At 38.1% G+C, this 13,802-nt stretch overlaps 1 protein-coding gene across 2 annotated transcripts in view; it reads left to right on the forward strand.

The window, feature by feature from the left end:
• Positions 1-8,433: 8,433 nt before the first annotated feature.
• Positions 8,434-13,802, forward strand: part of kcnq4 (potassium voltage-gated channel subfamily Q member 4) — a 56,236-nt gene continuing 50,867 nt past the window's right edge. Inside the window, exons 1-2 of one of the 2 annotated variants that reach the window (XM_081376993.1) lie at positions 8,434-9,005; positions 9,461-9,751. In XM_081376993.1, coding sequence (XP_081233119.1) covers positions 9,486-9,751 — 266 coding nt within the window. In that variant the 5' untranslated portion in view covers positions 8,434-9,005; positions 9,461-9,485. Of the gene's footprint in view, positions 9,006-9,223; positions 9,752-13,802 lie in introns of those variants that run through there. The other variant, XM_081376992.1, reaches the window with a different exon arrangement.

Raw genomic sequence — 13,802 nt, forward strand, 5'->3', positions numbered from 1 at the left:
GATCGGATTTTCTGATCAGCATTAAATATTGTTATATATGTCACGTGGATCTATCATTAACGTGAGTGCTTGCATGGCACAGCATATCCTGCAAAATCAAATAAACAGACTTTATATTTTCCATATTTTTCGTTTATGGAAAAATGTAACGGTTGAGTCATGGGTTAGTCAATGAGCTCTAAGCTTTGTGAGGTCAGGCTCTTATCCGGCCTAAATCTTGAAAGAAAGGCGTGATTAGGACGGAACAGGAAAAAAAAAAGGTAAAATGTTTTGAATGTTCAGTCCTCACATACTTTGAGCAATACCTAGAAACTCATCCTAAACGTTCTGCTCTTGGGAATGGGTTGTTTTCCCTGAGATATAACTGTTCTAAGGTAGGCCATAATATTTTTTATGAACACCCAGAACATTCAGATGGAAAAGGCTGGTGGTGGTTTTGTAATTCTTTAAGTTTATATTCTTTAGATTTATAGCACACAAACAAGCCTATACACTTCCTGTTAGATTTGTCAGGCCAGGGTTTCACTTCTGGACATGCCTAATCGTCTTATGCGGTGAACAATTACTGCATTAATGAGTGAGGATTGGTTCTTAATATTTGAGATATGGGGCCCGGTGAATATCTCTACCTAATCCTGGTATGACTTGGATTTATTAACTCTGTTTGTCTTGGCTGTTGAGTTTCTTCAGGTCAAGGAATCATCCAAAAGATTAGCAGAGACAGGTCATGAGAGACCATGAGAGATTTGTTAATCTTACACCACCACCAAAATCATGTACAATAACTCATCTGATGTAAGACATTGCAATGAGTATAACATGTTTTTTATTGTAGCCTGTGACCTTATGCCAGCCTATTGTTGTCATCAGGAAAGCACTTCTAGCTGTTAGCTTGGCACAGCCATAGTGTTGACGTTTAGACACCTCATCATTTCAAAGGGGAAACCCGCGGATCAGGCTTCAACTTTGGATGTGGTTCTAAATTCCATCACATGACCCTCGCTTACTGATCTCTCATACTGATTTATTACTGCTGGACCTTATGTAAAACATAAACTTTATTCAGTTATTTTTTTTGTTCACTTATTTTTGTAACACTTTTCACAAAACAGCTTTACAACAAGAAAACATTTTTAAAGGCATATTTAAATGCATGCATACGCAAAAGTTATGTGAACCTTCCACGTGGTGTTTCATATAATCTAGACTATATATAACCAATAAATTATTGATTTAAAAATTCTATACAGTTTTGTTAATTAAATTCATCAAAAGTGACAGTGAAGACTTTTGCATCGTTATAAAACAAATCATTAAAAAATAGAAAACTAAAATAATTAGTTTGAAGAGCTACAAATACATTTAGGCATTAAAACATTATATTTTACAGAGGAAAATTACAGGGGACAATTTTACATTGTCTAAAGATTACATTTAACATTTTTAAAAATTAACTCTAAGTGAGCGTTATGATGGCAAATGTAAAAATAAGGACATGAGCATGCATAATTAAATATCTAATATCAACAATACTGATAAAATCGTGAAAATCAGCTGATAACCATAATGTATGCACAAAACATGACTTTGTCTATTTTCATTACATTATGATGGGAGAGGTGTTAGTTTATGAGGAGCTTAGTACATTTATTTTTCGGCAAATTAAAGAGGACCTCTTATGCCCCTTTACAAAGTCTTGATCTTGTTTTCGGGCTCTACTAGGATTTCATGCTTAAATATTTAATAAAAACACCTTATTTTTTACATATTCTCCATTGTTGCAGCTCCTCTCTTCCCAGTCTGTCAGTAACACTCTGTTTAGTTCCTGTCTGAAGCCCCTCCTTCTGAAAAGCACAATGTGCTCTGATTGGTCGGCTCGAGCATGTTTGGGAAATGTCCCTCCCCTTACCATAACCGCGAGTTTCAACAAACTACTAACTAACTCAACCAGACCCTTTATTTAGCGTATGCCATTTATTTAAATGAGGAATATTGTGATTCGTTCCAGTAAGAAAACTCAAAGGCTACAATGGAGGCGTTTCAGGGAGTTCACTGACACTGATATAGAGAATAACTCCCGCTGGAGGGACTTTGTAACTTTGCATATCTTTTTCATGCTCAAACAGCAACATTACACACTAAAGAAAGTTGAACATGTAAACAAGCATAATAGGTCCTCTTTAAAGTAGAAAGCTGTTGGATTAAGCGGTTGGACTATGAACCGGAATCTCAGTAGTGCTGATTTATCTGGAGGATAATCCTGTGTTTTCCCTCCATTCAGTTCTGGAATCTGTGAATGACTGACCTATTTGTTTTGAGACAAAGCTTTAGCAATCTGGCTCTTTACAGGTTGTACACATGTCTGAAAAGGCCTTAGCAAAAGCTGCTGTCAGAGTCTGTACCTGCAGAAACTTGTGAGGTTGAGATTGAGTGGCACAAAGTTACACAAGACTGGAGAGCAAAGTCTTCCTCTTTTAACTTTCTGTGTTGCACATGTGATCAATGTTTTAAACACAAGGATGGCACAAGGGTGTTTTAGACTTTGGTAGGTTAAGGAGATACAAAAGGCCTTGTATATGACTGAGGAAAAGGTGTCTCAGCCCTCACAGGTCTTTCAAAAGGTCTCTTTCATTCAAGGTCCTGGAAACACACCAGCAGAAGATACAACCCTGCTACTGTTTCAGGCTCTGGCCTGCGCTACAGTTTTGGAAAAGGAAGTAATGGATTTGAAAGTTAGTTCAGGAGAGGCAGACTTAAGTCTACTGCGTATGTGCTTGTCTGACCCATAGAGAATAATTGATATATAAACTAGTCACAGTCCAAATGATCTCAAGTTACACATACTTAAAGATTTTAGGTCTTTGTTACATTATATCGGATCCTTTTTCATGTCGTTGGCTGAATTAAATATAGCATATTTCTATGCTATTCTTTTCATCTGGTTTATTAGTCCTGTTGTGTCGTTGGATGTTGTTCATTGTTCTTGTTTAGTCGGTGGTTGTGGTTGTGGTAGATCTGTCTTTTGAGCTTGTTTACCACGCGTTTGCATAAATTCTTCTCATGGATTACTCTTATCTTTTGTCTTGCTGTTTTAAAGTAGCTTAGTTATTTTGTTAATTGTTTTTGACTGTTCTTGGTTCATCTTTTTTTTTCTTTTTTTTTACTTAACTATCAATGGATTGAAGGTCTTGTCTTGAACTTCATGTGATTATTTTGGGATTTTGGATTTGTTCACTAGCTTGAAACGGATTTGATTTAATGTGTTTTTTTTTTTTTTTGTTGTTTTTTCGCTATTCACACTTGCTAAATATGATTGGATCCCATTTGGACATGCACAAAATTCAGATTTGGACTGATATTCTGAACAAGGCTCTTGGATTCAATATATTCACAACTCACTTTAGAATTAACATTAACATGTTGACTGAGCTCCACTGTAAAAAAAACACTGTAAAAACGAAACAAAAATGAAGTATTAGTGAATGAATATAAAAGAAAGAAGCAATTTAATAAGCCAAACTATATTTCTGGTGTGGGAAACATTGCTGAGCATCGTGTTCTCCAGAGCGGAGCGGAAGTGAGGGCCTGAGGTCTTACCAGTCCTGCTGATGTGTGTGTATTTTTAAATTCTCCTAATGTCCCTCAGTGGGCGTTCAGTCTTGGATAACACAGAGCTTTTTGGGTCGTGAGTGAATGTGTACTGTGAGTGTGTGTATTTATGTGTAAAGAGCTCTGAGTTTTCCCATCTCGCCTCACCACATTTGTTGTCTATTTGCACCCATGCGCCAAAGCAAGGCGAGAAGGTGTTTATGTCTTTCAGAAGATTCGCCCCAGCAGTGACATTTGGCCCTCAAAGAAGCGTGTGTGTTTCTCCTGTGCGTCCAGTGACCTTGCCCAGCTGCTGTGTGTCATCAGAATCCAGGGCTGGTCGTTTGAGATGCTTATGTATCATCAGTCTGTTTTCGTGTTAATTGCTGGTGTTAGGATGGGACTCTGTTTGTTCCCCGGAATGATTGATTCTCTCCTGTGAAACATTCGAAATTAATCCTGTGAGCTTGCTGTGGGTCACCTGCACTTACATAAGGACTAAACGGATTATAATCCGTGGGAATGGGGATGCTTAAATTGATTAATCGATTCACCAGTGCTATTGATCTGCATTACCAAACGTGGATGTTTTACACCAGAAACAAACACTGATGTACTATTTTATTTAATATTGTGAAGCTGCTTTGATACAATCTGTATTGTGAAAAGCGCTATATAAATAAAGTTGATTATAATTTAAGAAATGATATGTGATTAAGTAAAACCGAGCTTGGTCTTGTTATGTCACATGTAGATGTCCATACTGGTTTCTTTCGGTGTGTTCACTTGTTGTTCAGTTCGCTTGGTAAAAAAAAAAAAAAAAAAAACATTTAGTCCTGGTCCACTTACTGTATACATTGGCATTTTAACACCAAACCTTAAGGCATAGGGATATATTCACAACCTGACTGGTCGTGGTCGGCTTTTATTACGTATATTTCATGACAGAACTTACCGAACATCCAGAGCAATGCTGTGTTCTGGGATAAATGCGCTCGCTGTATATGCGTAGCCTACGTATGATGGTGTTTTGACCAGCTGAGAACTCGTGAAGAGCTTATATTATGTGTTAAGGAGTCAAAACAGCGTCAGGAATCCCTCCGTCACACACACAAACCAAGATCTTCTGCGATGAGACATCATATTCATATTTCAGTTGAGCCGCACCAGAGTTTGTTTGGAAGCGGACAGAGACTCATCTTTTCAGCATCTCGGTCCACTTGTTTGGTATCACCAGGGTTCGGATGGAAGCGTTCACACTTATTCAAATGAACCGCACTAACAGAGCAATCGCACCAGGGTTTGTTTTAATTGAACCAAACCTGCCAAGTGTGAACACACACTTTAATTAAGAGTGCATGTAGTTCATTAGTCAAGGGCACTGATCAGGGAGTCTGCGTTTTAAGAGCCCTGTCAATCGCAAAATCCTTCGAGTGCACTGAAACATTTGCTCCCTAAAAAGTCCCACAATGCACCGTGAAAACCAAGGAGCATCGTAGTGAGCCAGGGTCCTTACCAGTGCCTGAATTCATAGGAAGCTAGGGGGTTGATTGAGATGCACCCTATCTCTCCTCCACCATCTTATTTTTAGTATAGTTTTATTTTAGTTGCCAGCCAGCGCCAGTTTTTAATCATATTCACAAAACTTTCATGCCCCCTAGAATATTTTGTTTTATGAATATGTAAAGAGTCAGTATATCAAAAGAAAGAACAGAGCGTTTGCTTTTAAACAACAACAACAAAAATATGTTAGCTTAACTTGAGTGTAATATCCGCTCCTTCTTCGCTGCATCTGAAACCAAATACTTCCCTACTATATAGTATGCGAAAAACAGTTCGCCAACAGAGTAGTGTGTCTGAACACATAGGATTCGAAAAACAGGTGAAAAATACCCGATGACCAATTACTTCTGGTGAGATTCTGAAGTGAACCTTTGATGGACACTTTACTATCCCATGAGGCCACAGGAGAGGATAAGTGATTGACAGTGAAGTGACGCAACTGACGCCGTAGGTCACATGATAATAACAACATGGTGGATGTAGTACGTCCGAATTACTTTCATTCTGCACACATTCATACTAGAATGTAGCCTGGCTATCGTCAGACCTAGTCTCATTGAGACGTGGTCTGGGAACAGGGGGGCATGGATTTCTATTATTTTGAAGGTACCCCCGGGCGCCGCCATTGGCTAGCGGACCCCCACCTGCTGTTAGCATCCCATTGACTCCCATTCATTTTGGCGTCACTTTGACAGCGAATAACTTCACATCTAAGGCGTTTAAAGACTCTATTTGTCCATTATTTATTTTTAAAGAAACACGAAAATGTATAAAAGGCTTTATTACCTTGTAGCTTACGTTACGGCCCCATAGAAGCAGTTTTTGTAAAAATAGGCTAACGATTGCGTCATAACCACGCGACTCTCTGTCGCACAGTAGGAAATTACCGTATGGACAGGAGGAGAAGCTCGCGGGCAATCGGGAGGACGTGGAGACAAAATGACAAAGTAATTAATCAGAACACCTACTAAAGGTTGCTCCTGCTCCTATCTCATGGACAGCTCCTACTCACGCTCTCCGTCTCTGCAAGTCTCGGAAGGGAATGATTCAGATTTCTCTTGACACAGCTACTAGAAGACAGACGGTTTGCTCACGTCACATCTACGTAGTCAAGCTCAGTTTGAGTCTGTGCAGTACGCTCAGCCATCAGGAAGTAAGAGTTTCTAATTGGCTTCACTTTGTCTCCGTTGAATCCAATGGGGTCGCTGTGTCCATTTCTTTTACTGTCTATGTCTGGGAACCACGTTCATTTTTTCGTATTTGAGGCGTGGTTTACGAATGCCCAGAGCCGTTTATTGGCCGTTACGAATGTCTATCAAATGCGCCTGTACGTAGCTCATAGCCAATCGTTTCAATTATATCAGATGACGTATGTAGAGCGACAGAAATTCGACAAGGAAGAAGACAAAATAAACTTGTGTTCTAAACTACTTAGAACACTGTCTAAGTCTGCATCGAAAGGTAACTTCGCGTCTGCTGCCATGTTGGATCCATAGATATAAACAAACTGCTTCGGTGTGTCGCATAGACGTCGTCATTGTCTTGCTGCTCCCTCCCCGTTCTGTGATTGGCCCCCTCGCTGAGGTGAAAATCTGGTCCATGGAATCCAGGCTGCCTAACAGCGTGAATAAAATCGCGCTGTGCGCAAGGCAGCATGAGGAGACCCAGGCTAACTAGAACGTACTTTTTTAACGGTCACAAAGTAAGTAATTCAAGTGTAGTTCCTACTCGTTTCGAACTCATCGTTGACTCAGATCTTCTTCTTCGGTTGTTTTTGGAGACTGAGATGTTGTACTATTTCGACAGATCCGTAACATTGCCACCTACAGTATAACAGTGAAAACACGAGTTATCGGGGAAAACTTGTCCCTGGCGGGGAAAGAGTTAATCAGTACGGGCTTTAAAATGATCAGGGATGAACACAACTGCACCCTTGATATTCATTACATTTTCATTGCTTTTATTATAATTTATTTATTTTGGGAAATATGACTGCATTTACATTAATGCATTTGGCAGACGTGTACATGTTGTCAGATCATGCATTTTCGGGAATCGAACCCTTACCGTTGCTAGCGCCACGCTCTACTGTTTGAGCTACAGGAATGCTGTAAGTGTGTCTGAGATTCTGAGAACTGTCTGAACCCTAACTATCAGAGTAGACTTTTACTCTTCTTTCCAGACAAAATGGATGGATAAGTTATTAATGATTTTAATTCATTTGTTTATATTGATATTTAGTTTTTTTTTATCCTCGCTCATTTGCACACAACATTTTTGCTGTTCACAGCTTAGGAATGTGGATTGAAATGTTGAAAATGAAAAGTTTAAGATCAAAACATGCAAAAGAAATGTTGCACATGAGTGCTTGCAGGGAATAAAGCCGGGCTTAAGAGGACTAATGCATTCCACGGTTGCTCTAAAGCATTGCATATAGCAGCAGCCGAAGCCATTAGGACGGTCTGCAAAAAAAATCACATAAACTAAATGCAAGGTATTGATTGTTGATGTCCCTCTTCTCTGCTTCATCATCAACCATCAACACCGCACAACTTAAGCATTAATCCTCAAACTTTTGTAAGCATAGTTTAGCACAATATAAGAGTTATTCGAGACTACTATTCTTTTTTTACCATTGTCCTTATGGGTAGGTGACACATGCAGACAATACTGGCATTTAGTGAGGCACATGTGCAGAGCTTATAATACTGTACAGCACATCCCCAGCACCTGTTCAAGAGGGTTAATCTTGGCCTTGACATCAACAAGATGGCCTTTTGATTGATTCTCTTGATATGACTGAGTGCATGTTTACACAGAAGTATATTGATCCAGTATGAAGTTGGATATAAATGTTTGATGATTCCACACAGTGCATGTGCGAATTATGCTACAACTTCGGGTGGGTGCTATTTTTTATTTTATTTTTAGGGGTGCAATAAAATTTGTTGAGGGATAACAGAAAACTGAATCCGTTCAGCTAAATTTGGTGGCAGTGCCATCCATCCATCCCTCCCTCTCCTCGCGTGTGTCCTGCTCTCACTTTCTCATCCTCGCGCTCCGCGCAGCACGTGCAGGTTACGCACTCTCTCAGTCCACATCGATGAACGTCTTGGACTCTATAATATGTCACGGACTTTTGGGACAATCTTGAAATGACCGAACTACAGGCACGACTTTGAATTCATCTCACACGGACCCGCTCCGCTCCTCCCCAAAGAACCGAAATGAGCGTCGCGCGCCGGAGGGGGAATGTCGTTTACTTCTAAACATTTCTGCTTTGTGCTTAGACAGTATTTGTCAGGAAAACTTGAGTTATGGAATGCGTCCGGATTTTTTGTGCTGCAAGGGTGTGTTCCGAAACTTTTGAGTAGCTTAATTAATACGCACGTTAGTGTCTCACCATGAGGTGCTCATGTTACGATTTAAGATGATAATTCAGATTAAATATTCATATCAATGTGGAGCCATGGCTGTATGGACGTATCTTTGATTAGTAATAGCAACTTAAATGAACTAATAACATGCAGACGCGCTCCATGAGGCTTTTCAACTGTATCACCTGAACAAGCCACTTTTGTTCACTTGCCGGTTATTAGAACGAGCTTGCTGTCTTTTAAAGGGATACGATGTTTTTACGTTTAATTAGTAATAGTGTTACATGCCCTGATGCTCATTTTGTATTATTTTTTCTGATTACAACAATCACTTTTGTTTAGAAAAATATTTGATAGAGTAAGTTTTGCTGTCTGCTAAATCAATTATCGGTTGTTTAACATCTGGTTTAGCGATAAATTTTAAAAATAGCGTCCAACAACGACATTACCGGGAACAGGAAACAAAAGTGTCTACAGGTAAATTAATTTTTTTTTTTTTTTATTGTTGTTTTCATAAATTATAAAAATTGTATGTAAAATACATTAATTCTTAAGTGCGATGTGTTGATATTGTTTGTCAAGATTAGTGAAGAATTTAGAATTTAAAGAATAATTAAAGAGAATGATGAGTTAATGATATTCTTTGCAACTAAACAGGCTATTTAAGAAACAACAACATTATTATTAAATTCAAAGTATAGAATATTATTAATAATGCATTCATTTGGATTATATTCCCAATAATAAGCAAGTGTTTTTATTATTTTAGTATGATAATAATTTAGCTGTGTAAAACATCAAAAATTGGTTCTGAATATCAGCTGTAGGACACTTAATACAAATAATCATTATCGGTTGTTAAACTGTATCGGTCGATCTCTGCTGTATATGGTGAACTAGTTTGCTTGTGTAAACACAATAATGTTGGGTAGTCCTTCCAATAACGGAGGCGTTAGGATGCTGGCCCCCCCTTCACCCAACGATGACAGGCGGGTTGAGTTTGTGGCTCTCAGGGCTGTTCATACGGAAAGAAGCGAGCCGTCCAGCCCAGAGCGAGGACACCCGTCTCACCGCACCGGCTTACTGGGCACGCCACTGCCAGCGCCACCGGGCCCGAGGGCGACCCCTTCTGCCTCCAGCAAACGCTACAGAAAGTTACAGAACTGCCTGTACAACGTGCTCGAGAGACCCAGAGGATGGGCGTTCATCTATCACGCCTTCATGTAAGTCACCCACAATCAAACTGTTGGTTCTGAGATGCACGTTTTTGTTTTACAAAGTCTTAAAGGGATAGTTCACCCAAAAATGGCAATTCTGTCATTAATTACTCGCCCTCATGTCATTCCAAACCTGTAGGACTTTCATTCATCAACAAAATTAAGATCTTTTTTTGATCAAATCTGAGAGCTTCCTGTCCCTCCATTGACAGCAAGGCAACTACCACTTTGATGCTTCAAAAAGAGATCGTAAAACTAATCTATATGAATTGAGAGGTTTAGTCCAAATTTTCTGAAGAGACACAGGAAATTAATTTAGGCTTTTATTCACATATAAAAATTCATCAAATCGCACATCAGTTGTGGAAAATGGAAGATCAACCATGTTCGCTTGATGTGCGAGAACCAATGAGGTTCATTCTAGTGTTACGCATCATTGAGCTTCGGCAAGAACCAATGAGGTTCATTCTTGTGTTACGCATCATGTTTGAGCTTCGGCAAGAACCAATGAGGTTTGTTCTCATGCATCAAGCAGGTTCGGTTGAGCATTTGTGTGGCGAAGATGAACGAAAGTCTTACGGATTTGGAACGACATTTTCATTTTTGTGTGAACTATCCCTTTAAGCTGAAGCATGTTGATAAATGACCTCAGAGAAACTGTTAATGACTGTAAAGTAATTTGCGCACACAAACGGCCCACCTGCCATGAGCTCACCTGGAGTCAGTGACGGTCTCTGATTCTGAACAAGCTGATTCGGTATATTTTCCTATTAGGTGACCCTTCCAATAGACCATATCATTTCAACATCAAGCCAAGATTGATTTTCATCTCTCACAATTGGATTAAATTCCCATGCTGCATTCTTTCAACAAATCAAGTTTGCTTCGTTTGACATTTACAGATGCGTTGTATCCTTGGTTGAAACCGTAAAATGCCTTGATGTTCCAATACAGCACATTATTAAATGTTTTATTCATTGCTGCTGATTGTGTTGCCAACTAAAAGGGCCGAGTATATAGAGCAAGAGCTCAGCCATAACTGTGACATTTGTGTATTCAGAATTAGTTATTAGCCCACTTCTCTTTGGTTGAGGGTCCCAGCTGGACCCTATTCTGAAATAATCCACTACATCATTGTGTTTGACTGGTCAGAAGCTGTTTCCCGCGGGTAGGCACATCAGATAGCTTGTTAATGGATGTCTGTGACTATGACGGATGATGTAATTGTAGGATGCCACAAAAATTAACTTTGATTTCTTTTAAATTAGTGTTGACCAGTGTGTATCAGTGTGACATTCAGATGTATTTCTTTCCTGTAGTGTGCTTTCTTTTTAAGAAGGCGTTTTTGACCACTATAGTACATTGTTTTCATCCTCTCAATAAGTAATAAATCCATAGTGAGAGCCATTAAAGCGGAGAGATAGACATCAGCTCCACTGCCTTACAGTTTGAGAGCATAAGAGAGCTTATCAGAGTCTCTCATACCTCCGCCTGTCACTCATCTCCCTCACTCCAAAGCACAACACAGGCCAAATCACAATTATTTCACTGATCTCCTAATGAGTGTTTTTTTATTCAAGCCCAATCCAATTACAAATTCCAAAATAACTCGTAATCGCACAGTTTCAGGGAAAACAACTCAAGCTTGATTACATTTTTTTTTAAAGGGATAGTTCACCCAAAACTGAATATTCTGTCATCATTTACACACATAAGTTGATATTTTGAAGAATGTGGGTAACAAAACAGTTGACTTTAGCCATTGACTTGCATAGTATGGAAGAAAATACAATGGAAGTCAATGTTGGTAACTGTTTTGTTACCCACATTCTTCAAAATATCATCTTCTGTGAGTAAATGATGACAGAATTTTCATTTTTGGGTGAACTGTCCCTTTAAAGTAAACCTGATTTGCTAAAAAAAACAAACAAAAAAAACATTTACTATTGAAACATGACGTATTTCCAGGTGAAACAGGATATTCGGTGGGAGTTGATTTTGTCCACCATGATTAGCATGTGTAAAGCGGGCATTGAATATCAGAACTAGACAGAATGTGATTTTCCTAAAGCAATGCTTTAATGGATAAAGTGTGGCCTAAGTGAGTTCAGGAGAAACATTTTAAAAGAAGAACAAGTTATTACAGTACAGTTTAAGAGTAAAAAAAAAAATTGCAATGTCATACACTGTAAGACCACGAAAAAAAAGTAAAGTGTGGTCAAAGTGAGTTCAAGAGAAACATTTTAAAAGAAGAAGTTATTACAGTACAGTTTAACAGTAAAAAAATATTTGCAATGTCATACACTGTAAGATCACGAAAATCTTTTTAGAAAAAAGTGTAAAAGTCAAGATAAATTGTGAGAAATCCGTAATAGTATGCAGTTCTTTAAAAAAAAAAGGTCTTGAATATTTTCTCAAGAATTGTTTTTTCTTAATAAAATGAAAGGCTTCAACATTTTGTGTGATTGTATATTATCCTACTCATGAGGCTGACTTGTCTAATAAAACAAAACTTTACACTGGTAAATCTAAACATATCATTTTCACCCATTTATTTATTTAAGTGCCAGACAGTCATTTTTAAAAGTATGTATATAAGTATGTGATGTGTGATAGTGAAATTGCATTAACTTTCATAGGAGAATTTGCATGCTAGGTGATAAAAGGAAAATCTTGTAGTAATATGTCTTATGTAACTAACTATTATTCTTTTGTAAATCTCATAGGGTTTTAAGACTGTTCTCAAAGTCCCCCTGTGGTGAAAATCCAGTTTTTAATGTTGTTTATATGTCTATGTGGTGTTTTTAATATGCTTTAAGACAAACCATGTGTAAATTCATAAGTCGACAGCATTGCTGAGTATTTTCTCCTTAAAACTGCAGTGAACCAAAGACAGTCTCAAAAACACGGTTTTAAATCGCTGGTGTTTCTGACGTCACAAACTACCTTGTAACCAATCAGATCAACGTGTGATTGTCAATGAGTGGATCTCTGAGCTGGGTGAGTGAGTGGAGGCGGGGCTCATTTGCATATTTTCAAGGAAAAAACGTTTAAATATGTAATTTTGGTGATCAAAGAAGAGTTTTAAGGAAATTGTTGACTACTTTAAAGGAGATTATCCTAAGTTTAAAAAGTTATTATTATTTTGTAAAAGCTTTTTAATATTTTTAATAAGATTTGTTCTGCTCTGTCTTAAGAAGTATTTTTGTAAATACAAAATATGCTTAACTTTTTATTGAAGTTATCCATCTTATTTTTCAACGTGGAAGTAAGGTGTTTTACGTGAATGTGCGCGACTTCCGATTTATTAGCCGCTAAAGGGAAATAACAAGAAGAATATATCAAAGTGCAGTAAAGTGTAAAACTGTTTGCTACAAACCAGCGCTTTTATAATTAAGACATTATATTAAAATAATATGGTATAAGAAATAACAGTTTGCAATATCAAACAGCTAAAAATAACTGGAAGTGAATGATACTGGAAACCAGACACGTATGTCCTCTTACCTGAAAAATAGCAGTTAATTATTTTAATTTTAAGAATGCTTTGTGAATCTGAACCCAGAAATTTTTAAGTACATAAATATGGTCAATTCTGATTTCAAGTTGAGTTTAATTGACACAGATTTTTGGTTTGAAAGTTTGAAGGTCACTAAAGTTCCCTTGGACTAGTCTCTACAACTGCTCCTGTAAGAGTTACGTCAAGTACCATTGTGCCTATTCATATCATAGTCTCTAAATGTGTCGAGTCTCAGCTTTGGTCAACCTGATAGAAGACCCTTTCTCCATGAAGAGAAGCTGTCTGGTCTGGCGTGTTTCACCCCAGTCTAGTTTAAACAAGTAAAGCCACTGCCACCATTTGTTTACACCATCTATGTTGAGCACTCTCTTCCTCTCTCTCTCACACTCACACAGAGGACAAATATATAAAGTCATTTTAAAGGGGTCCTATTATGCTTTTTCAAATATTCACCTTTCCTTAGTGTGTAATGTTGCTGTTTGAGCATGAAAATGGTCTGCAATGTTGCAAAGGCACAGAGACCCTCCAAAGGCAGTT

The sequence above is a fragment of the Scardinius erythrophthalmus genome, assembly GCF_964197995.2.
Source record: "Scardinius erythrophthalmus genome assembly, chromosome: 10".
NCBI lineage: Eukaryota > Metazoa > Chordata > Actinopteri > Cypriniformes > Leuciscidae > Scardinius > Scardinius erythrophthalmus.